This window comes from Balaenoptera borealis (genome assembly GCF_965194805.1).
Source record: "Balaenoptera borealis genome assembly, chromosome: 1".
Lineage (NCBI taxonomy): Eukaryota > Metazoa > Chordata > Mammalia > Artiodactyla > Balaenopteridae > Balaenoptera > Balaenoptera borealis.
In genome coordinates this window covers 57,624,843-57,650,770 of record NC_138860.1, presented here as the reverse complement: position 1 = coordinate 57,650,770, position 25,928 = coordinate 57,624,843, and the positions used below count along the sequence as shown (strand labels likewise).

Genomic DNA, 25,928 nt, shown 5'->3' with positions numbered 1-25,928 from the left:
ATGAGTTTGGGAGTGTTCCTCCCTCTGCTATATTTTGGAAGAGTTTGAGAAGGATGGATAGGTGTCAGCTCTTCTCTAAATGTTTGATAGAATTCACCTGTGAAGCCATCTGCTCCTGGGCTTTTGTTTGTTGGAAGATTTTTTATCACAGTCTCAATTTCAGTGCTTGTGATTGGTCTGTTTATATTTTCTATTTCTTCTGGGTTCAATCTTGGAAGTTTGTGCTTTTCTAAGAATTTGTCCATTTCTTCGTGTTTGTCCATTTTATTGGCATATAGTTGCTTGTAGTAATCTCTCATGATCCTTTGTATTTCTGGAGTGTCAGTTGTTACTTCTCCTTTTTCATTTCTAATTCTGTTGATGTGAGTCTTCTCCCTTTTTTTCTTGATGAGTCTGGTTAATGGTTTATCAATTTTGTTTATCTTCTCAAAGAACCAGCTTTTATTTTTATTGATCTTTGCTATGCCTGCAGGCGACCCCGCAGTAAAGGAATAAATAAATGTTTGCTGGTTTCCGGGAGTAGTCTGCTGGTTGTTGGATAGTTGTTACCATTGGTTCTCTACAGTTTGGGAAATTCTGACCTGTATTCAAGCTCACTGACTCTGTCCACAGCTGTGACCAGCCTATGGTTGAGCTTATCCAAGGTGTTTACAACCGCAAATTTCCCTCTGAGCACTGCTTTCACTGTATCCAGTAAATTCTTCCATGTGGCTCACAGGGTCTTGGTGCTCCGGTCGGGTGTCAGGCTTGTTAAATGATTTTGAAGAAATACTTTTGTAAAATATTTATTGAAATATAGTTGATTTTGGTGAACTATATGGTGATTATATGCAGATGACGTGATACTGTATATAGAAAACCCTAAAGACTCCTAACAAAAACTACTAGTACTGATAAATGAATTCAGCAAGGTAGCAGGATACAAGATTAACATACAGAAATCTGTTGCATTTCTTTACACTAACAATAAAAATATCAGAAAGGGAAAGTAAAGAAACAATCTCTTTTAAAATCACATTAAAAAATATCTAGGAATAGTCTTAACCAAGGAGGTGAAAGAATTATATGCTGGGAACTATAAAACATGAAAAAAGGAAACTGAAGATGATTCAAAGAAATGTAAAGATATCCCATGCTCTTGGATTGGAAGAATTAATATTGTTAAAATGGCCATAGTACCCAAAGCAATCTACAGATTTAATGCAATCTCTATCAAATTACCCATGACATTTTTCAGAGAACTAGAAGAAATATTCCTAAAATTTATATGGAACCATAAAATTTATGGAATTTATGAATTTTATGGAACTATAAAAGAATTGCCAAAGTAATCCTGAGGAAAAAGAACAAAGCTGGAAGCATAACCCTCCCAGACTTCAGACAATACTACAAACCTACAGTAGTTAAAACAGTGTGGTATTGGCACAAAAAACAGACATATGGATCAATGGAACAGAATAGACAACCCAGGAATAAATCCACACACCTACAGTCAATTAATCTTCAATAAAGAAGGCAAGAATATACAATGGAGAAAAGACAATCTCTTCAATTGGTATTGGGAAAACTGGACAGCCACATGTAAATCAATGAAATTAGAACACTCCTTCACACCATACACAAAAATAAACTCAAACTGGCTTAAAGACTTAAATAAAAGACATGACACCATAAAACCCCTAGAAGAGAACATAGGCAAAACATTCTCTGACATAAATCATACCAATGTTTTCTTAGGGTAGTCTCCCAAGGCAATAGAAATAAAAGCAAAAATAAACAAATGGGACCTAATCAAACTTATAAGCTTTTGCACAGCAAAGGAAACCATAAACAAAATGAAAAGACAACCTACGGACTGGGAGAAAATATTTGCAAATGATGTGACCAACAAGGGCTTAATTTCCAAAATACACAAACAGCTTATACAACTTAATAACAAAAAAAACCCCAAACAACCCAATCAAAAAACGGGCAGAAGACTTAAATAGACATTTCTTCAAAAAGACATAGAGATGGCCAACCGGCACATGAAAAGATGCTCAACATCGTTAATTATTAGAGAAATGCAAATCAAAACTACAATGAGGTACCACCTCACACTGGTCAGAATGGTATCATTCTTCCAATCCAAGAGCATGGGATATCTTTACATTTCTTTGAATCATCTTCAGCTTCCTTTTTTCATGTTTTATAGTTCCCAGCATATAATTCTTTCACCTCCTTGGTCAGGACTATTCCTAGATATTTTTTAATGTGATTTTAAAAGAGATTGTTTTTTTACTTTCCCTTTCTGATATTTTTATTGTTAGTGTAAAGAAATGCAACAGATTTCTGTATGTTAATCTTGTATCCTGCTACCTTGCTGAATTCATTTATCAGTACTAGTAGTTTTTGTGAGGAGTCTTTAGGGTTTTCTATATAAAGTATCATGTCATCTGCATATAATCACCATTTTACCTCTTCCCTTCCAATTCGGATGACTTTTATTTCTTTTTCTTGCCTGATTGCTAGCTAGGACTACCAATGCTATGCTGAATAGTGGTGAGAGTGGACATCCTTGTCTGATTCCAGGTTTTAGTAGGAAGGCTTGAAGAAATATTTTATGTTATTTAAACTACCAAAATTTCAAAGTGCATCTGATTATTTTAGTGAAAACAATTCTATCCATTTATTGCTAAAACAGAGTATCTAAAATACTGAGATGGTTGTTTCAGTCATAACTAAAATCATTGTTGTTACAACCATGTCTTCTTCTTCAAGATCCATGTTTTCTTACTATTGCTTCTCTGTCTGAGCTCCTCTCCTCTCTGTTGCTTCTGCCACTATAGATCATGCCTCACTGGGGCTATCTCATTCTTTTAGGTGGTCTTGCTCTGCCCCTCCCATCCACTTTTCACCATGCTACCTGAGCTACCTTAGCTACCTTCTCTGAAAAAGGTCCCATCAAGCCACAAACTTCTAAAATAAAAAAACAAAAAGCCCCTAAATAGTAAAGCAGAGATTCCTTGAAATAGCACTACAGCTGCTTGGGATTTGGTTTCCTTTATGTTCAGTGTCAGCTCCCATCTCTTATCTCCACCTATCACCTTCACTGAGCAGAGGACCACACACACTCTCTTCCACGCCCTGTGCCTTTGCTCACACTTCACCCTCTGCCTGTAGGCCTACCTCCTACTCTTTCATCACACATGAATTAAAATTCTTCCCCCTTCTCTCATTTGGCTAGAATGTGTTATCCTTTATTATAGCCCTATGCTTATCATAGCACTTGCTTCATTCATTATTGTATTGGATGATCTAATTGAAAAAAGAACTGGGCTGGGATTTGGACAATCCAGATTTGAATTCCTGAATTACTTCTTAACCTCACTGTATCTCAGCTTCCCCATTTGTAAATGACAGATTGGGGATTGATTATCTTTGTATAAGGTACCTTTTAGCTCTATAATTCTGTGAATCCATCTATCTCTCTTACTAGATATAGCTTCTTAAATCACAATGTCTTACAAAGCTTCACATTGTCTATAGCACCTAACTGCACTTTGTACCTAGAAAAACCTTGACATATATTTGTGGAATAAATGAATGAATTAGTGAATGAATAATTAGATCTTTATATAAGATAAAATCACTATATGTTTGCAATTTAAATAAAATGTATTCTCCATTTAACTATATTTCTAGAGAAGATCTAAGACAAGGCAGCTAGTAAGAATAAGCCACAGAGATTAAAGCTTTTCAATATTCATCATTCCAAGCACCATTCAAATATCAATATACAAATATATAAAGTATGAAGAAGCTGAATATGTACTTAGTTGCTAGAAGGAACTCACTGAAACTAAAAAAGAAAATAGATATTTAAGATAGAGAAAAGGCTGCCTAACAAAACTAATTATAAACTGATAATAACACAAAAATAATTGGCATCTATTTAACTTTCTATTGCCAGACACTGAGGTGAGTTTTTTGTGTGTGTGCATTCTTTTATTTTAATCCTTAAATTATCCTATGCAGTAGAAATAATTATTCTTTCTTTACAGATGAGAACACCTGGACCCAGAGAAGTTACGCAAAGTGCTCAAGCTCACACAAAGTGTAAGTAGCAGAGTGAGTATTTAAATTCAGGTCTATCTAAATCTAAACCCATCTCTGAACCACAGTACTCATTTGCCTCCCCTGAGATGATACAGCCTAGAAAATAACAGATGTTTTTTAAAACATCTTGAAAAGACAACTTAGAGAGTTGATGGACCTTACTTTGTTGAAAGGAAAGAGATCCATTTACACTAACTCAAGGAGAAAATATGGTTTGTTAAAATGATTTACAAGGCCTAGAACAGGAACTGAAATTATATCAGAAACTGGAGCATCTCTGGGCATTGACTGTTTTCAACTTTTTCCAACAAGTTTCATGGTCTCTCCCTCCCTCCCTCCCTCTTTCCTTCCCTCCCTCTCTCCCTCCTGTTCATGGCAGCACTGGCTTTTCCTCTTACATTAGCTCTATTCTTCCTGCCTGTCAACAGTTCCATGGCATCATTTAACTTCTCCACTGCTAAATGGTACTTTTTCCTTGTATGTTCTAGATCAAATTCCTAAGAAAGGGCATTGGATTTGCCCAGCTCATTTTATTGCACAAGGCTTGCTTCTGCTGGGAAGAGGGTACCCTGACTGACCAACATTAACATGTAGTCTGCTTACCAGATAGATGCCTTTTTCTTTCCCTTTGCCCTGAGATTACCCACCCTGTACCATTCCACAACTCGTTTTTCTTCACAAACAAGTTTCTACAAAAAGTAGTATAACATATTGTTTCAGGTTCCATTAACTCCTCATCTGGCACTATTCTTGCCATTTGTTCTTCAGTCCTTGAAATCTGGATTCTTCTCCCATTATGCCACTGAAAATGACGAGCAACTACTTACCAGTGGAGTCTAATGAGCAATTATCAATCCTCGTAGTATTTGACTTCTTGGAGACTCTAACGTCACTGACCACACCCTCATTCTCAGTCTTTTAGGCCTGCTTCTCTTCCAGTTGACCTCATTTGTCTCTGGCTGCTACTCTATAGGATTCCTTTGCTATGCCTGTCCTCAACTGTTGGTGCTCCCCGGGTCTCAGTCGTTTGCTCCCTCTCTAAACCCTCTCTATAGTTATTTTATCCATATCATTGACTTTACTCTAAAGGCTGTTGACTTTCAAATATTCATCCTATCTCATGTGACTCTTCCTGAGTTCCAGTTATATACTAGTAATGCCCACTGGGATATTCTACAGACATCTCAAATCATACATTTATAAAACTGAACTCATTATCTCATCCACCCCAAACTTTCTCTAGTTCCTCCTTCCATATGCCCTACCATGAAAACATCACCATCTTCCTCACTTTGTCCAGCAAGGTCCCTCCTTCTTCTTTATCCCTCACCTTAAATCGATCACTTTACTAGTTAAGACTCTGATTTCAATTAGGAGAAGAAAACTTAAGGTAGCTGAGTGGGGAAAAGTAAAAGGGAATTTGTCATAGAGCTGCAGTGATTCTTACAGAATCCAGGGGTAAGAACATAGCTGGGCCTTATGGGTCAAGAACAGTTCAGTGGAGTTTCTTTCCATTTTTCATTTCTGCTTCTCTCTGCGTACCCCTTTCATTCTTCTTTCTCAGCCAGATTTGGTGTCTCTGCTTCTCGGTCCACTCTATAGGAGGAAGATGGGCTATCACATAGCTGTTAAATTTTTATCTTCTCCAGTCAAGAGATCACGCCAGGGCAGTTAATTCCGGACAAGTCAACACTGGCTAAGAGAATGAGATCACATCGTGAAAATGAGGCTGCTGAAACCCACCCCTGTGGTTAAGGAAGTCTGATAAGGAAACCATTATGACTTTGGCAGAAACCCCAGTGGTACCTACCACAATCACTACAGTCTGGTGAGTCTATGTCATAAATTTTTCTCTCAGTCTCATCACCAATGCCATTGTCCTTGTTCAGGTTCTCCATCTCTTCCATGGGCTAATTTACTCACATTAATTATCATATATACAGTCCTCTGATCATTTGTTTACATACATGTTTCTCAGCTAAACTCTAAACTGCTTGAGGACAGGTATTATATCATTTCATTTAGTTTCCCCTCTGGTATAATTTCTGAGATATATTTGGCCTCAGGAAATATTTGTTCAATAAGTAAAAGAGGCATTTTATATCTTAGGCCATTATTCATTTGAATCCCCTACCTAACCACCCTGACTTGGATTCCATGCCTGCCAATAACCTTCTGGTTATAATTTGAATTACCATACAATGCTTCCTTCAGGAAGAGAACGTGCTGACCAATAAACTTCTACCTTAGTTTAAATCTTACTCTCTTATGAGTTTGGTTATGCAGTCCCTGAGAGGTGTATAAACTCTAAGACTTTGTTAAAATTCAGTTTCTAGACCTAAAAACCTGGATCCTGGACTTCAGACATGGTAATTTCACCATTCTGAAATACCCACTCTGAAAAACCTTGTTGAGGAAGCAACTCACCACTTAAGGTGGCATCTGTCAATGTCTGTGCCCAGAAACCACAGTTCATGTTTCCAAAAATATTCGTGTGAAGTAATTAATAACAAATCAAGGTTCTAGAGACTTATAATGCCTTTGCAGAGGAAAAATGTGTGCATTCTAAAATCTCACATATTACTGAACTCTTTATTGCTCAATAGAAATATGTGAGAAAAAATTCCCATAGAGATATGGCTTCAAGTTCATGAGAGATCAGTTTTCCTGAATGTGTTTGTCACAAAGGATGATACGTAACATTAAAAAACATGGTTCTAAGAGCCATTTTTTGAGAAGATACACATGGCTGTTTCTAATAAATATATTTAATAAAGGCCAAAGGCACAAGCTTACCTTAAAATTTGGTGAAAGCATTACTATGGTAAAGCAAGCTAATGTGCTCTAGAATACTGCTTCCTAGGAAAACAAGGATAATGAAATGACTTTCATGATGATGATGGTGGTATGTGGTAGCCAGTTTTTTATTTTTTATTTTTTATTGAAGTATAGTTGATGTACAATATTAAATAAGTTATAGGTATACAGTACAGTGATTCACAATTTTTAAAAGTTATGCTCCATGTATAGTTATTATAAAATATTGGCTATGTGCCCTGTGGTATACAATACATCCTTGTAGATTATTTTATAGATAATGGTTTGTACCTCTTAATCCCCTACCCCTAGATTCTTAGGAAGCTAAGGGGACACACCTGAGGAGGTATGGTGGCATCAGACCCTCTAATTGCTCAATAACAAGACACATCAGCAAGCACTTACTCAACAAGCAATCTGTATTGGTTGATTATGTGCCAGGCTAGCAATAGAGCTGGGAACACAGCAGCCACAGCCCTTGCTCTCCAGTTAGCATGGTAATCATGGAGGTAATCATCCATGACTGCCATCTGGGCACCAAGCATCCCTCGGGGCATGGGAGCTACACAAGCCACATAAACCAGGTTCTTTGCACATTGTGGACCAAGCGGAGATGACCAGTCACATGTCATTTTGCTTCTCTTTATTACTGTGGTAGCCAGTTTTATGGAGCACTTGTTACATACATAAATACTTAGAATTTTCCATGCATTGTTTTACTTAGAGTTTTTAAAAACCTAGAGGAATGGACATTAGGCTATTTTGAGAGGTTGTTTGCAACATATGTATCTCATGTCTTGCTGGTCATTCTAACCGAGAACCAGCATCCCATCTTTTTTGTTCATTCATTTCAATATTTGTTGAGTTCTTTCAATGTTCCAAGCACTATTTTAGGTGCTGGTGATACAGCATTGAATAAATAAAATGCTTTTATCTTGGGGATTACCTTTTCTTGGGGAGGAAAGAGAATAAGATAGATGTTAAATTAACAGGTCAACTTGAGAAGTGGCAGTTTAAAAACTTAGGAATAAATCCAACTCTTTAATAAAAATGAAATCAATGGCAGCCATCATTTTAGTATCACTATGTATCAGAAACCTTTCATATATTAATTGGTATTTTAAACTTATTTTAATTTTATTCCTGGATTCAACAAATATTAAGCTCCAACTATGCATCAGACATTGGATAAACAAAACAAACAAGAAACTGAGTCTCAGAGAGGGCAAGTAATTTGTCCAAGACCCAAATAAGTGATAAACAGCAAAACTGGGATTTTGAAAAAGTGTGTCTGACTTCAAAAGTAGAAGCAGAGTAACTAGTTATGAAGCTATTGAAATAATCTTGGTCCACAAACAAGAGCCATAGCAGAAAAGAGGTCAGATTCTCTTTGAAGGTAAAGACAATATGATTTCCTTAAATGGGTGAAAAACAGAAGTCAAGAATGACTCCATGACTCAAAGGTTTTTGGCTCATGCAGTATGATTGAAATGAGGAGGGCTTCAAGAAAAGCTGGTTTGAGGAAACATTAAAAGATTCACTTTGGGAAAGTTGATTTAAGATGTCCATTGTACCTCCAATGTGAAATTATTGACTAGAGAAGTGAATTTACAAGTCTGAAATAAAGGAGAACAACTTGGGCTAGAGATAAAAATTTGAGAGTTGACAGCATACAGGTAAATAACATAATATTGATTGTGGCAAGGCTCATATGCCATAGATTGCCAGCATTCAAGTGGCAAAGTTGTCACTAGGTTATGAAAAGTGAAGAGCATGACCTTTTTTCAGACTCAAATAGAGGATAGAAGGCCATTTGCTTTTGTGATGAGAGATGGATTATGGTAAGTCTCATGGACAACGCTAACTTTGGTTTTTTGTTCTGCTTTTTTTATTTTTTTTTTAATTTGTTTAGAAGCTTTGATTGTCTTTAAATACTTGGAAAAATATTCAGCTGAGATTCAAAGTTGCATGCCATGAAGCAGTGGTTCTTAAACTGTAGTGTACATAAGAATCACCTATGGGTCAGAGCTCATTAAAAATTTGATTCCTAGGCCTTACTCCTAGAAACATTTATTCATTGGAATATGAATGGGGCCTGGGGATCTTTTTTTTTTTTTCCAAGCATACTGGGTGAATCTGATATAGAGTCCATAGGCCTCAGTTTGAAAAACTCCGCTATTGATCACTGAACAAATTGTTTTGTCTTAGTAGTGTAAAGATAGTTGGCTTCCTGGTGCATCTGCCCAGCAAGGCTTAAACCAAATAGGATTTTGTCCTGTTCTAGAAATGCAAGACAAGGTAGTTTATTGACTATTTACCCTATTGCAAGTTACTTAATTTACAAGGTTCTTTTCTTTTCCATAATTAATTTAACAATGTTCCTGAGAACAGGGTGTTTTTTTTTAATGGAAGGATGTGGAAGCGACTCAAGTGTCCATCAACAGATAAGTGGATAAATATGTAATTTAGATATACAATGGAATATTACTGACATAAAAAAGGATGAAATAATGCCATTTGAAACAATGTAGATAGACCATTATGCTTAGTGAAATAAGTCAGAGAAAGACAAATACTGTATGTTGTCACTCACATGTAAAATCTAAAAAATAAAGCAAACATATATAACAAAACAGAAACAGACTCACAGATACAGAGAACAAACTATTGGTTACCAGTGGGGAGAGGGAAAGGGGGAGGAGCAAGACAGGGGTAGGGGATTAAGAAGTACAAACTACTATGTATAAAATAAATAAGCTACAAGGTACAAACTACTATGTATAAAATAAGCTACAAGGATATATTGTACAGTGCAGGGAATACAACCAATATTTTATAATAACTTTAAATGGAGTATAATGTATAAAAATTTTGAATCACTATGTTGTATACCTCAAACTAATATAACATTGTAAATCAACTATACCTCAATTTAAAAACTTCTAAAAATAAATTTAAAAAGCAGTGTTTCATATGGGCCAGAATTTCTTTGATGCACTCTCATATTCTCTGGATCAAAATCTCTAGTCTGATAACCCACAGATAAATCAGCTACAAATGACTTACCAACATATACTTTATTATAGGTTTAAAATGTAAACAACTGTTTGAGGAAACAAGGAAAGAGTATACATTGAAAGCAAAACCTGAAATTACAACACTAGGGAAATTTAAAGGTCATCTGTTGGTAGCTGTCTTTCTGGTTGCAACTGCAGAGACCTCTGCTTGCCCTGAGAAATCACTGATATGTAGGGCTTTTGCTAGGAGTATGACAATTTCACTTTCTCCCTTATCTGCCTTGACTGATTGTCCCAGGAATGACGCAGAAGCCAAGAGGAGTTATTATGAAGGAGAGTTTTACAAGCAGTGGTGTGCTGGTGAATGGGTTTTCCAAAAACAAAAGCCCTGATTTGTAGCATTTGCCAGTTCCCATAGTATAAATAGTCCCACCATGGCCAATTTCAAGGATGACTGTATTTAACAACCAGATTGTGCAATTTGTGAAAATTTAACAATCACTTCTTATGAACTAGTACTGGCCCACTCCAGCACACTGCTGCTTATAGCTCAACAACAATCAATATCACCAAGTTTCCATAAATATATGTCATATAACTTTAATTTCCTGAGAAAATATACAAATGCAAGAGGAACCAGGCATCCAAGCCTTTGGCCCTAAGCTACTCAGCAGATGTCTTTTTAAAAAAAATTACTAAGAAGCACCGTGGCCTCAGGCTTAGTCTGCTCCCAGGCAGTTTTTCTTGCACACAATACAAATATTTTAAAATCAGCTTTATACGGTGATACTATTAATTAACAATGTAGCCTTTTACAAATATCCATAAATATTTTAAATTGGGTTATCATGTAATCACATTACATACCTTTCAACAAGAACCCATAAGCAGCTAGTTAATTTCTCAGAATCCAAAACTTTAGCAGACTGTCATTGAATTGAGTGCTATTCATTCTTTTTGGAAGTTAACACATTTGACCAAGACAGGCTCTTCAAAGTGAGGAAGGGGATTTGGTTGAAGTCAGTCCCGAACAACACCCTGTGTTCCCTGCTCCAGGCAAGGAAAGGAAAAGAAGTTTGCTGAGAAAGGAAAGAATTGGTGTAGCTTCCCTCTATCTACCTTGGGCTAAAAGGGAATATACCACCTGAAAAATCAAATCTGCTAAACTTTATAGACTTCTAATATGATAGCAGAAATACCAACCTTAAAGCTAAAATGGTGTGATACAGTGGGAAGCCCAGGGCCCCTTGTTAATCACTAGTTCTGTGGGTTGAAACAGGTTACCTATGTTCCATCTGCCTCCGTATTCTCATTGTTAAAACTGTGCCAAAAATACCTGCTCCATTAACTTCATAGAATTGTCAAGTGATATATGAAAGCACTTTGCAAACTGTGCAGAGCTAGCTAAAAATATGAAATCGTTACATGATAAAATACAGTACTGGTAATATCAATTTCTGGGGTAAAGCTTATGATTAGTAATGATTACTCTTTCTTTACTATTGACAACGTTTAGACACATACACAAGTTCTCTTGAAGCCCTATGTGAAGGTTCAGAATGACCCTTTTGACCAGCTGGTTTTATAAAGCACCCTGCATCCTGAGTATGATAAAATCAAGGAAAGTTCCCGAATAAAGTGCGTTCCATTCCAATGCCACCTGTGCCTCTGTCCCAATAGTTCTCAAGAGTGTTCTCTATCCTCTAATGCCATCAAATCTAAAGTGGTGTATTGCTGGCATATCTGTGGCCACCCTCCAAGTCTACTTTTTATTAGGAGGGTCTCAGAAGATGGGAATATGGGAAGAATGAAGTCAAGCAATCCACGGTCCAAGAGTATGAGAACAAGGCCAGGCTACTGCCCTGGATCTTTTTTCATACCAGATAAGGCTCCCATGGGAATAAGACTTCATTTTTTTCCACCCAGGGATTCAAGGATTAGACAAAGACACTTTGAGAAGATTCTGTCCTCTAGCCACCCGTATTCATTTTATTATGAACTAGTAAAGTGCCTTTGCTGACCTAACGTCAAGGGTAACCAAATGTCTTTGGTCCTCCCTTTGAGTCTTATTCAGACAGGCATGAGAAATGAAAATCCACATGAAGAGGAGTTCTGTTTGTGTTGATCTGTGTGCCCAGATGAACTGTAGGCACTGAAAATCTTCCTCCTCCGTCCTACCCACTGGTATCTCTGCATGTGCTGAAGAGGACGGAGGAGACCAAATCGAGTCTCTAGGAGATGAACTGGGGATTTGCTAGCAAAAAGATCCCCCAGTATGTGTTATTTTTTAGAACCTGATGCTCAGCGTTGAATATCAAGTCTATTACATCTCCAGCATGGAATTCATAAGCCCCTCCTACGTTCTGGATTGTAGAGTTGTTCGTTAGAGCTTGTATGGGGTCTTCATTCTTACGTAGCAGCACCTCAAAAGGAGCTCGCCCCTTGTAGGCTGTATTGGGAGCCACTTGGCCGTAAATTAAATACAAACCATTCTGAAGTATTTTCAGCCTCCAATCAGCTGTCTTATTCACACAAGAAGGCTCAGGAGAGGGCATTTGCCATTTTGAAGGTAATGGTCCTATAAGACATTTACAAGAAAGGTGGGGGAGAGAAAGAAAAAAAAAAAAAAGGAAAGCATAGTTATTTAATTATTTCATCTTCTTCCTGATTATAGTTCTTTCCTACTTACTGTATGTTTCTTTACCCGGTCTATACTAGTTCTCTCCAACCACAATTTTAATATTTTAAGTAAGTATCTACCTACTCCTTGTTTTAGAGAAATTGCAGCTCCTGAGTGTATCGCTTGCTTGGGGAGTTCTAAGGAAATATATTTGGAATAGGGACACAGGTTAAGTTTTAGGATGGCACTTCATCTCTTGTCAATCGATATTTGTGAAAGGGGAGAAAGGAGGAAAGAAGAGAGGAATCACTCGCCAGGATGGTGATGACCAAAGTTGGCAGTGCAGGATGCATATTTGTCTTTCTCTGTGTAAATAAATACTATTTACTATGTATCACTTTATCAATGAGATCTTCTCATCAATCTGTATAAAATATAGCACTCTCCTGTTACTCTCTCCCTTTACCTTGTTTTTGTTTTCTTCATAGAAGGTGTCACCATCTAGCCTATTATAAATTGTTCATTTGTTCATTGTCTATCTATCTCATACCCATTTGAATATAATGTCTTTGAGAACAAGTACTTCTCTATTTTGTCCATTGCTGTATCTTCAGCACCTAAAAGAATTCCTGGTACCCAGTATGTGCTCAATAAATATATCTTGATTGAATGATACAACTGTGTTCCTGAATTAGGTGCACTGTGTCTAAATTATGGCACTTTATGGGTATATATCATTCAAGATACACTTGGACTATCTTTATCCAAACACTCCCAGAATAGCTACTGGTAAATTAATGAGTTTATAAATGGAAATTATTTGACTGTTTAAATATAAGTATCCCTAGTTTATTGCTGTCAAAGGGGATGGGGAAAGGGTCAAGACTTGTTTATTTTCATAGGAATATATGGAATTTACATATTTTCCTAATGTTAATTATTTTACACAGAGGTGTGATTTCAGAATCCCAGGATGTGCTTTTACCTCCCAAAACACTTATCTGGCCTGTTCTCTAATTTTTGTTATGGCATCAAAGCTTTTGTCACATAATTAGAAACCTTGATTTTAAAAAAAGTACCCTGGAAGAGATAACATATTGACAAATTCTTATTTGTATATAAATGTCAGATATAAGGCTCTGAGAGTAGATTCTGAAGGAGAATGAAGGAAAGATCATTAAAGCAAGAAGCAAAGTCTCCCTGTATCTCCAATGAGCCCAGAGCCCAGTAAATTTCTTCCTGCTTGACCATGTAATTGACCATAGGCAAGTCACCAGGAAGAAGTGTCACTGGTTCTCATATTTAATTCTGTGATGGGGGACACTTAAAGACCATCTTAGCATCACTTGAGGTTCTCAACTTTTACCACATCAAAAGAAAATTTCAACATATCATGAGGAGTTTCACTCCATTCACTAGAAAAACAAAAACAAATCACAAAGGCAGAGACAAGTAAAAAGAGACTCCCTAATTTCCACAAAGCAAGGAAGCCTGGCTGTTTGCACTGTATAGGAAAACAGGAGTCGAAGTTAACTCTAGAAATATTCTGCTGTCAGCTGAAAATGGGTGTTTGACCTTAAACCAGTAAACAACCCAAAATGTATTCATTTCAATTTTGTATGTATTCTAAAAAATGCCCTAAGGCTCCGGAAAACTGTAAACTTTAGTGTGTTTTCTAAGCAAGTACCAGGTCACTATAAAGGAAATGACTCAGGAGCTAAGAGGAGAAGAGAAACGAGCAGAGATGTGACCATTCCCCTAACTAACTCTCATTTCTCATCTCTATACTTAGAAACAAAAATCACACCCTATACTCACTCTACTGGACGCTAGCAGTATGTGAAATGTGAGACTGACTTTGAGTTTGTCCCAGGGAAAGGTTGTAGAAATCTGAAACTCGTGCTTATTAAAACACAGAATTAAAAGTAGATTCCTGGATCTCAGATTCCCAGGCCTATGGGAGTGCCTAAACATTCCTGCCCAGAGATGTGACCTTGAATGTAGTCTTCATCAGGGCATGGGCTTGTCCATCTGGTTCACCTCTGAGGCCTCAGCTCCTAGACAACTGCTTGGCACAAGATAAGCAGTTGTAAATAGTAGCTGAAGGATGACTAAAATAGAATGCATGCTTTCTTAACTCTGGAGCTTGCCTTTTGCATCAAATACTAAGAAAAGTAAAAAAGGAGGTATATGAGACATGTTACTCACCAAACTTTGCAATACAGGGCCCATTGACAGTCTGTAAGGGAAGAAGAAGAATTGGTCAGGATGATGACAGTGTCACAACTTTCTTGATTGATTTATTTAGAGCCTCTGATTCCTGAAGCCGACTTCTTTTCCCTAGCCACATGAAAAAATCCCTCCCTCCCCCTTGTTTTGGATCTCTCAGCTTTCCTTTACAGATGGCTGGCGCCTTCCTTTACCTTTCATTACCCAGCTACCTTTTGGGTCTTCTAGGGAAAAGTTAAGAACTCCTTTTATCCACCTAATCTCTACCCACAGTACAGCTATTTGACCTTGGACTCTCCTCATCTTGGGCTATAGAAATTTTCTATAAATAATAGTCTCTGCATCCCAGTGACTTCACAAGATGGTCCACTGTCATGTGAGAAGAAAATAATAGAATTTCTATTTATATTTTAAATAACAAATTAAGCTATAGAAATATTTACATTTCAGATTGATAATGTCACGACTATTTAATATTCAGACAATCATGCATCATATACAGTGACTGAAATACCCTGAGGAGATCTCAGTTTCAAACTGTTGCAACATACCACAGTTTACATGCTACAGGAAGCCACCAGTGTGGTTGATTTTATAAATACAGATATTTAAATACTAAAGGCTTTAAGATACTTAGTAGTAAGGTAAGGTATACCCACACATTTTGTACCATGTAAAGTTCATTTGTTTCCTTGTGGCAAAGGGCTTAAGAGACTTCTCGAGCTTAAACATGATATCAGTTTTTCTTTTATAGGATTTCTCTGGCTGCTATGCTAGAAATAAATTAAAAGGTGACAAGAGCAAAAGCAGTGAGACAAGCTAAGAGATCAGTGTAATCATCTATGCAAGAAAGCATGGTGCCTCTGACCAAGGTGCTAGCCGTGGAGATGGTGATGAGTGATTGGAAACTGAGCCAACAGGAGTTCCTGACATGGATATGGATAAGAAAATGAGAAGAGACAAAGATGACACCACGATTTGGGGCATGAGTAATTAGAAAGATAAAACTGTTAATCACTGAAATGAGCAAGATTTAAGAGGAGTAAATTGGGGGGAAAAGAGTCATGAGTTCATTTTTAGACATGTCAAGTTTGTGATGCTTATTAGATATCCAGGTAGGAGTGTCAAGAAGGTAGTTAGATCTGTAAGGATGGAATTTAAGGAGTTCTGATAATATAAATTTAAGAGTCTTCAGCTTCTGTGTGGTGCTTAAAGATATGAGACTGTATAAGAGCATCAAGTCAGTGGGTACAGACAGACAGGAGTACTGGGGCACTGTAATGTTTAGAGGTCAGGAAATAAGAAAAAACCCGCAAAGGAGCCTACGAAGGAAAGGCCACCTTGGTAAGGATTTTAATTATAGACCGTGGAATTTAAGTTGTCTAAGGAAGGAAGAAAAATCATGAATGGAGTGATGGGACAATATTTTTTTTTAATTTTTTTTTTTTATACAGCAGGTTCTTACTAGTTATCTATTTTATACATATTAGTGCATATATGTCAATCCTAATCTCCCAATTCATCCCACCACCCTGCCCCCAACTTGGGACAATATTATTTTAATTTAAAAAAAAGAACTTTGCACTATTGAATGATGGATTTAAAATTTAGTGTCATAACATGGTAAGCACACTCAAAAATGCATTCCTCCATTTTGATCTATATTTCTTCATGAGGTAATTTTTCAGTTATGACGGTCAAAACCATGAATCAAGGTAAGGTAAATTAACCTAGACTATAACTTTCAAATTATTATATTAAAAAGTGTTAAACTAAGATTAAGAAAATAAAAGAAACACATTTATCAAATTACTAAAATATTATTTCAATTATTTTAGAAATCTTTATATTATATATTTGCATATTATATAAATATAACATTTTGGTAAAAGCAAAATGGTTTTGCACTGTGAATAAACAACATTAAGCATATTATTTGGTTCATCCTTACAAATTTCTATTGTGTATCTTTTTAATTTACAGAGTATTAGAACTTGTATAAAACTTACAATAAATTAGCATGTATATTGGGATTGTACTCTAGAACATTTTGTTGATAGAGAGGTGCAATCAAAAAGGTTGGGAATCACTGTTCTAGGAGATATATCACTGGATTCCTAAAATTGCTTTTGCTCTTGCAATTATTTCATCCTTACTTTGGGATTTCTTAGAAGAGATGTTAAAATTCAATTTAGTTTAGCCCATAATAGGCATGTGATAGAGACTCAACTTCAATTTTCTCACTTATAAAATGGGGGAAATAGCAGCACCTAGCCCATTGAGGTTGTTTATGAGTTTAAATGAGATAATTCTTATAAAGGATTTTGCCCAGATATTCTGTCTTGTCCTGCTTATTAAGTATTAGTGTTTTGATAATGATGCTGATTATAATGAAGAATTAAAACTTTAAGCACCTACATTCCCAACATTATACTAGCATTGTAAGCAAGAGAAACTAATGTCATCTATGGTCCTTGCCTCTTAAAAAGTTTATCATCTTTCTAGAAAGACATGATTAAACACATGAAGGGATTGGATAACAATCTAAATACAAAAGAGTTCCAAAATATGTACCACAGGTAACCTCTATGTTGTCTACTCTCATGTATAAAGAGTGTGAGGAGAAACCTAATGCCACAGACAAATTAATTGCCAGAGACAGAAATCCTGGATACTGCAGAAATCCTGTAGGCTGCTTTAATGTCTATTTAGAACTATAGAAACCACCACTGTGCTATTCTGTCATTATTGCCACAAATGAAAATCTGTCTAATCACAAAAATCCTCTGTTTGGTAGTGAGGCATGGTCTTTGGCTGAGGAAGTGGAATAGATAAGCAAGGAATACCCATTTTGTTAAAAGGCTTTTTTAACTTTATCTTCATTGTAAAGTCATTAATAATAATGGTGCAAATATGAATCACTACCATCCACTGAGAGCCTACTATGGGTCAGGCACTGTACTATCTATCTCATTAATTCTTACCACAACTCTGTGAAATAACCAACACACACATTTTCAGATGAGGAAACAAGAAGGAGAAGGATTATGTAACTAGCCCAAGGTCATGCAGCTGATGAGAGGCCAGGCTAAGATAAAAACAGAACCTGACTCAAAAGTCTCACCCCTACCACTCTGTGGAGCAGTTTGTATTTCTAATTTTGGTGATGTTTGGAAGGAGTGGGTATCCACTTATAAAGAAGCATATGGGACTTTCAGTTTAGTTAATTTATTTTTTGCTTAGAAGGATCAGTTGCTCTTGTAACCCCATTGTGATTTAAGCCCAGATTTACATACTTGGGTTAATAAATAAACTTAATAATTATTTCTCCAAACCAAGTCTAATCAGATCATCATTTGGAAATAGAATCTACTCTGCTTTTAAGTACAAGCACAACTTTCCCTTTTGAAAGTATCCTTCATTTCCTTGAAGCAGGGGACTCTCCTGACATTTGGTTTCTTAGAGACAATTTCTATGAGGTTATTTTCATCTAGGGACGGACCAACTCCTTGGGCTCATAACCGATTCTTTCAGTGAAATGTCTTCTGAATGAAGAGGGGGAAAAAAGAAAAAAAGAATTCTCCCAAGGAAATTTCTGTTGATTTCGAAGGAACCAACCTTCCTGTCTAACACTTTTTGAATTAGTGCCTAGAGAGGCTGGAAAGTGGGGTTTTTGTATATAAAAACCAGAGTGGAGACTAAAATAATGTAAACTCCAAGGTCGTGGAGCATTATGAGGAGGTGGAAGTGGCCACCTCATAATGACTCATCACCCACCAGCCATTCAGTCCTCTTTTCCAAAAATACTAATCTGTGGCCAATAGGGAAAAAGAAGTGCAGGCAAGTGGAAAGTGGAATACAGGAGCTAATATCATTCCACTGTCGGCCAGGCATTGGCTTTTCCCATGGGAACTAAGCCTCCCTGGCATTCTGTCAGGACAATATCCTGAAAACCTTTCAAACTTCCCCAAATTTGGTACAAACTCTGGGCTATTTCTTTAGAGGCGGAACCTTTCATTGAGAAGCTGCATATTGTCTAGGAGAGAGAATCTGGAATCAGAGCTCAAACACAGGGGATTGATCAAATTCAGTTCTGGCAAGAAGTATCCTAGTATGAGCCCACCTCCTTCCCTTTGCAAGAGCAGTTGTGTGCCTTTGAGAAAGGCACTTTCCTTCTCTCCCAGGCACTGGTTCCCCAGTCACACACAGGAAATGATGACACCTAGAACATATCCTGTGTTCTTCACAGTCATCTGGCTAATAGGACGTGAGGTTTGGAGAAGGAAAAGGCACTTCCAGATTTAAGTTGTTGCTATTCTCACCCTTCCCCTTCTTCAGAAATCTAAACACTCAGAATTCCTGACAATTCTTTTTTTTTTTTTCTGCTCAAAGCTTCACTGTTCCAGAAAGTTCAGAGTTCTGCTTGATACATTCCTGAGACAGTGGGGATGTGATTACAGATTCCTCTGTTGTACTCACTTGTGTACAAATTAATGCGCTACTGTGTAAAAACTTGGCCAAAGCTATACTTACCCTAAGTTAACATCAGCAACTACAATGTACTGCTTCCTCCTGTATCTTTTCTCAATTGCTTTTAAATATCTGAAGTAGTAAAACCATATCTTTGAAATTTTAACTGACCAATCCCCCTTAGAAAAATGTTTCTACAGTCACTGATTTCATATCACAGCCCTTTCTGAGATGGTCATGTACTACCTTATTCTTTGCAAGGCTCAGAATCTTTAGATGTACCCAGGAATTGGCTAAATCCTAAATTAAATAAAGCATTTCTTATTTTCTTTTTGGTCAATGCTATGTAGTCAACAGTCACATTTCTACTAAGAATCTCATGTACCTCCCTTCCCTTCACTAGACCCACAACTTGGATTGGAGCTCAGTGGGAAATTCCTGATAAGCATCAGGGCCTTCCCAAATAAGAAAGTATTTCCTCCTTCCTCCATGAAGCTTTCCCTGATCAACCTAGCCCAAAGTCAGTGACCCCCTCTTGACCTCCTAAAGCATTTATGTTCTATACTGTCCTTAGCTAAATTATTAATCACTGTATTTTATAGCTAGAAGGGACATTATAATGAACAAATCCTTTTGCCTACCACCATTTTTCAGATGAAGAAACTGAGAACCAGAAAGATTAGACGCCTTTCAGATGCATACAGCTAGTTATTGAGAGACATAGAATCCATATCTTCTTACTCCTAGTTCAGTGCCATTTCCCTCCTCAAAGATACGCTAACCATCTGTAACTTACCTTATTGTCTTTTATTATCTTTTTGTGTCTTTTTCCACAGTAAGAGTGTAGCTTGCACCCCATTCCTTGAGGGCAAGCATTGTGTTTTACGTCCTCTTATTCCACCAAGAGCAGAGTTCCAGAAAGGGAGAAAACACTCCACAGACATCTGTCAATTGACTGATTATTTGATTCCATCTAACTTAGTTCTGCAGCTAACATTTAGTATTTTCTACTACCTTTCATCTTAAACACTTAGATAAGCCTCAAAAGCCATATTGCTGTGACAAAAGTGGAATTATATTTACATTATCTGTACCCACATGACTCTTTCTTCCAACTAGCTCTAACAATACTGAGTGACAATGATAATAACTAGACTTATAAAAGAAAAAAGGAGTATAATAAATAGCAACCTTAGGTACTGTTGTCTCCTTACCTTGAGTGGAAGACAAGTAAAGATTAGTGTACTGAAGGAGCAAAGTAATAGCAAAATAACTGTTGTTGAGTAGAGTAGCCATTTCTTCCAGGATGGTCTCTGTGCTCTTTGAGGACTTGAATGGCCTAAAGGCATATTCTCCAGGTGGCTCAAATTCATTCTTTGCAGGAATGAGAGCTGTGGAAAGCAAACATTCACAAGTGATGAGCACATGGTGCAAGGAGTCAGTTTTGTAGTATTATGGTAATTAGTAGTGGGTGTAAGAGGCGGGATTTCCCTTCTGATTCTGTGTGTTGGAAAATGATACTCCTAGGCTAAGTGCTGATTCTCATTTGGCACCAGGCCAAATGCACTGAAAGGAAGAGAGGGCTAAAAGGGAACACAAACACAGAGGACAAAATACAGAACAAAACAAGAGAAGTTAAGAGGGGGGAAAAAAAGTATTTCCTGAAGCAAGAGGAACTATGGAACTGTGCAGTATTACAAATTATTCCAGATAAGAAAATCACTTTTTGTAAGAAAAAATAAAGTTCAAGATTAAGCCCTATCATACTCCAAATATCATACATGTGTGAGGCAGTAGATTAGATCAGGGAGCTAGGGAGACTGGGATGCATGGTTTGGAAAAAATAGTTTCATCAATTCCTAGTGTATAAAATGTGTTCATTCTGAGTGTGTTTCGTGTTTGGTAATTGCAATCATTGTTGCTTTTGTTGTGGTCATCCATTTACAATGCTTGGTGTCAGTTTATTTATCTCTTGTAAAAATAAAATACAGTGTGTGTGAAAAGAAAAAAAATGTGTTCGTTCTGAGATGGTCTCTAGAAAACACCAAGTGTATTACTAGAATTTAATTTTTAAAATATGTCAATACAACAAGCTTAATTCTTTTATGTCTCACCATTTAAAAACTCTGAAAATTCAATGCTGGCATCAAATAGAAATAAAGTTATACAAAAGGATATATTCTTGCACCCTGTCCTCCAGTCTGAGCTTACACTCTATTCCAAAAACCTTGAGTTTTCTTCCTGGCACCAAAAATACCAATTTACTACAAAATTGAGGAAGTTCCCTGGTTCTCTGTACCTCAGTCTTTCCATCTGTTAAATGGAATGCCTACCTTTTTTTTTACACAGTGCCAGAATCATGTTCTAGAAAGAACATGGACTTTTAAATCAGACAGACCTGAGAGGGGGGCCTGGTGTTGCCCAGCCCTTATCTGCTCAGTGGCCTGCAGCATGTTACTTGACTTCTTTGTTTCTGTCCTTGTAAATGGAGAAAATTTCCACTTCATAAGGCTTTTTTGAGAATGAAATAGATGTGAAGGTTTGGCTCATAAGAAGTGTTCCATAAGTGTTTCTCTCTTCTCCACCCTTCTGAGAGATGTTAAGACTGAGTCAATTATGAAATTCTAGAAAAGAATGATTTTTTTAATATTTGCCACAGGGTGTAACTCAACTGAAGTTCATTTAAATAAAAGGAGGTAAAATGAAAGTATTTTGAAGAAAAACTTTCTAATCTAAGAGAGAATCAAAGATGTTTTAAATTAGGGAAAAAGCCTAGAGGTTGAACATCCTCATTTCTGAAAGAAGACGCTAAGGATAATAGAAGTTGAGAGGTGTATCACACCACTAATGGCTGGGTAACAGTGGAGTGGGGACCTGAGCCCAAGGATACTATCTTTTAACCCAATCATGTTTGTTTGTTTTTTTTTGTTTTTTTAGTACCACACTAATTGTAGCAATATTTCTGAGTTGTCAGATTTAATTTGGCTCTATTTTACCTTGATCAATAAAGTATCTCTGAAGAAAAGAGTCACTGAGTCACACGGGAATAATTTTTTAATACAACAATGTTTTGTGGCTCTCTCCTAGATGCTGTGATGCAAAGATGAACAGCAAAATGACTCCAGAAGAGTGATGCATTCTACCTACAACTCTTCCCTTGTATCATGTCTGAAATGCATACGCACCAGCACAGAATTTAAAACTGACCACTGAAAAGTCAGTCTATTTCCTCTGTGTTTCTGACTTGTTCTTTCTCCTGATTCCTCTCCAAATTTTAGATGGAAGTGCCTCTGCTTGCTCAATTCAGTTAATATTTATTTAAATAAGGAACTGTTCCAAATAAAATCCAGTTCCTTCTTCTGCCCTTAACTAAGATTAGGCTCTGGAATATCCTGATTAATTATTTTAACCTTCTGAACATATCTTTAAAAAGATGACATGCTTATCTCAAGAAGAATACATTCCAAGCACAAGGAACTATATTCAGTATCTTGTAATAACCCATAATGGAAGAGAATGTTAAAAGAAGAACATAAATATTTGTATATATATGTATAACTGAATCACTGTACTGTGAGAGAGCATTAGATAGACATTGGATTCCTCCAGAATCAGGTCTGCAGTCCCTGCCACGTTCCCCTTATATACTATTTACCATGACTTTATGCTTGTGATAGTGTATGGCGTGGCCTATTCAGTGAGAAATATTCAGTGTGTCAGAACTCAGTCAGGAGCACTACACAGCTGATTTTGCCTACTCTAGATATCAGAGTATTCGTTGTTGGAACAAATAAGGCCCAGGTGGCCTGAAGATACATACATAAATGGATGATAGATAGGTAAGAGAAAATAGACAGACATAACACATAAATATGGTTTTAAACTTGGAATTTTATGAAGGCAACAACAGTCTCTGTTAAGATTAATAAACGCCTACTCTGTAAAGAGAATTGTGTAAGCTCTATACATAAATAGATATATATGTACACATATAAATACATATTTACATACATATACATATTTACATATTATATGTACAATAAATTCTAAAAGGTATATGGAGACATATCAATCTTCAGATCATTCTCTCTAAGGAACTAGTAACAACTCTAACCAGGGTGGTCTAGGAAACAGTTTGAATTAAGATTATGTTTTTCTTCCATGACTTGGGGACCCTCTTCTATACCCTAAATTCTCTTGTTCTGTGCTGTTTTTGCATGTCCATTTTTTTGGAGCCCTTCCCAAATTCTTCATTGTTTGTCTATGTTTTACTGAATCAAGTACAGTCTTTAAGCAACAAGTCTATTGACAAATTTCCATGGAAGCCTTCCTGTTCCAGGTACCTGCCTTACCACTAATCTTTGAGAAAGGCTGTGTGGGGTTGTATGTCCCTGTCTAGCCTGAGTTCTCTCTGTGAGTGGCTTCTTGTTGTCTTGGGGAGGTGTGGGGGGCTGTCCTCTCTAGCCTAACCAGTATTGTGTCAGTATCCCAGCATCTCCCGGAAGGAGCATCTTAAACACCTTTTGATGGGAAGGATTACTTCCTGCTTGGAATCTGGACTGAAAATAGATTTTCCGTTATGCAACATGGCATAACACTTCCTAATTAAAACCATCAAACATCACCCTAGAAGCCATAATGAAAGGGATTTGCTATTAAAGCATATCTTGCCCAATATCAAATGGATCACCAGAGAACTATATTTCACCTATCAACCAAATTAAATAAGAGGGTCTTAATATTCCTGAGACTAAGCATCTCCCAAATCTCCTGGATTTCCTTGGGTAGCCCTGGCAGATGGGGATGGGAGAGGTTTTTTTCCCTTTATGATTCAACTTGTTTTCCTCATTTGACAAACTACCAAACATGAGCTCCACCAGTGGAAAACAATCAGCACATTCACTGTATTCAACACCCAACTGTGACACGTGTTCATACAGAAATCTGGGAGACACTTTCTCTTCTGGTTTTCCATTTTTAGTACTGGTCTTACACCATCCAATTTAGATACTCTGGCTCATGGCTAGATTGGTTGGTTTTGGCACTGAGAACCTACATGAGTAAAGAAAGGTTTTGGTTTTTCTATATGAAATGATTCCAAAATATAGCAAAAGAACGTTATCCCCCTTGCTCATTTAGAAAATATTATTGACTGCCTTCTACGTACCAAGTATGTAGAGAACTTAAGTACTAATAGAAAAGGGCCAGTCCATATCTTCAAATTTCTTATCACTTTTGGTTTGGTTTGGTTTTTAAAGGTAGCTAGGGAAAGAGACAAATATACAAAGCAATATGGGGAGAAGTGTGTAATAGGATAAGAACCAAATACCTGACCTCACTTGGGTTAAGGGGAAGTTTTATAAAGGAGGCAATGACTAGGCTGATATATATGTCTAAAGAGATGTTACCAGGTGAAAAAAACCTCATAATATCCCACTCCCCTAAGCTAATCAATTTGTATAAATTTACTAATATGATTTATATTGATAATATATATTTATATATTATGCTATCAGCAAATTATGTATGCTATATATAGTACAATGTATAAATATATATATATATATATATATATATATATATATATATATATATATATATATATATATATATATATATATATATATATATATATATAGTGTGTGTAGTCTTACAGTGTTTCAGGCACTTTACTTGGCAATGGAGAAATCAGGAGTATGACAGGACCTCTGATCTTAAGGAATCCATTATCTGGTAATTGCTGGTTCTCTTACATTTGAGTCTTCTAAACTTGCATTGAAAACATGTTTCAATTTCAAGACAAGTTTCACTTATTTCTTTCTTTTTTTCTTTCTGTATGATTTTATGTAACTTTCCCAACTTCCTAAGTGAGAATTGCCAAAGCATCTGGAGTTGTTCAGGCCAAGATACTCGTCCATCTGGTTTGAGGACTCCAGCCCTGAATGGATGTCCCACTATAAAGAGGAAATCTCAGGCTGGTATGCCAATGGAAAAAATGCTGAATCAGACAACACTGTGGAATGCTGCTTGATGAACTGGTGCCAGCTGAAGGTAGCAGGCAGCTTCCATTAGCTAAATAAAGAATAAACAACCCTGAAGAGTTAGCTATGAATATTATGGAAAGATAAGGCCTAAGGTATTTCAGGTCTTTCCTCACCCAGCAAGCCTAAGGAAAATCTCTTTGGCTGAAAGTAAGGATATTCTCCACCCAACACATACACGGCCTCTTACATCCTCTCCTGGTCCCTCATCTCATGAATTCCTAGATTTTGTCATGTACCAGCTGCTCTGATGGCAACACCACTGAGCGTTGATTTCAAATGTAAACCATAAAAAAAAAAGATAGAAAATTATAAAGAGTAAAAACAAGAAAAATATATATTAAAAGCCTATTCTCTTCCAGTCACTGTGTTTAAAGTTTAAACTTTCACATGCATTATTAGGTTTATTTAATCTTCACAACATTAGAAAGTAGCCCTTATTAGTCCCATTTTACAGATGAGAAAATTGAGGTTAAGAGATGTTTAAGAACTTAACCAAAGTCACAAAACTACTAAAATTCAAATCCAAATCTGTCTAACTCTAAACCCTATTTTATCCATTCTGTCTTGATGCATTAGTAAGTACCTGAACTTGGCTTTAGTAGGGGAAGGATTTTAAAATGAGAAACAATTTAC

General features: G+C 36.7%; 1 protein-coding gene across 1 annotated transcript; it reads right to left on the bottom strand.

Annotated features, from left to right (window-relative positions):
* Positions 1–2,061: 2,061 nt before the first annotated feature.
* On the bottom strand, positions 2,062–24,887 carry TNFSF18 (TNF superfamily member 18). Its single transcript, XM_082402460.1, has 3 exons — positions 20,466–24,887; positions 14,761–14,791; positions 2,062–12,510 (listed from the first exon to the last, which is right to left on the bottom strand). The coding sequence occupies exons 1-3, from the start codon at positions 20,676–20,678 to the stop codon at positions 12,164–12,166; spliced, it is 591 nt and encodes a 196-aa protein (XP_082258586.1). The 5' UTR covers positions 20,679–24,887; the 3' UTR covers positions 2,062–12,163.
* Between the last annotated feature and the right edge of the window lie 1,041 nt (positions 24,888–25,928).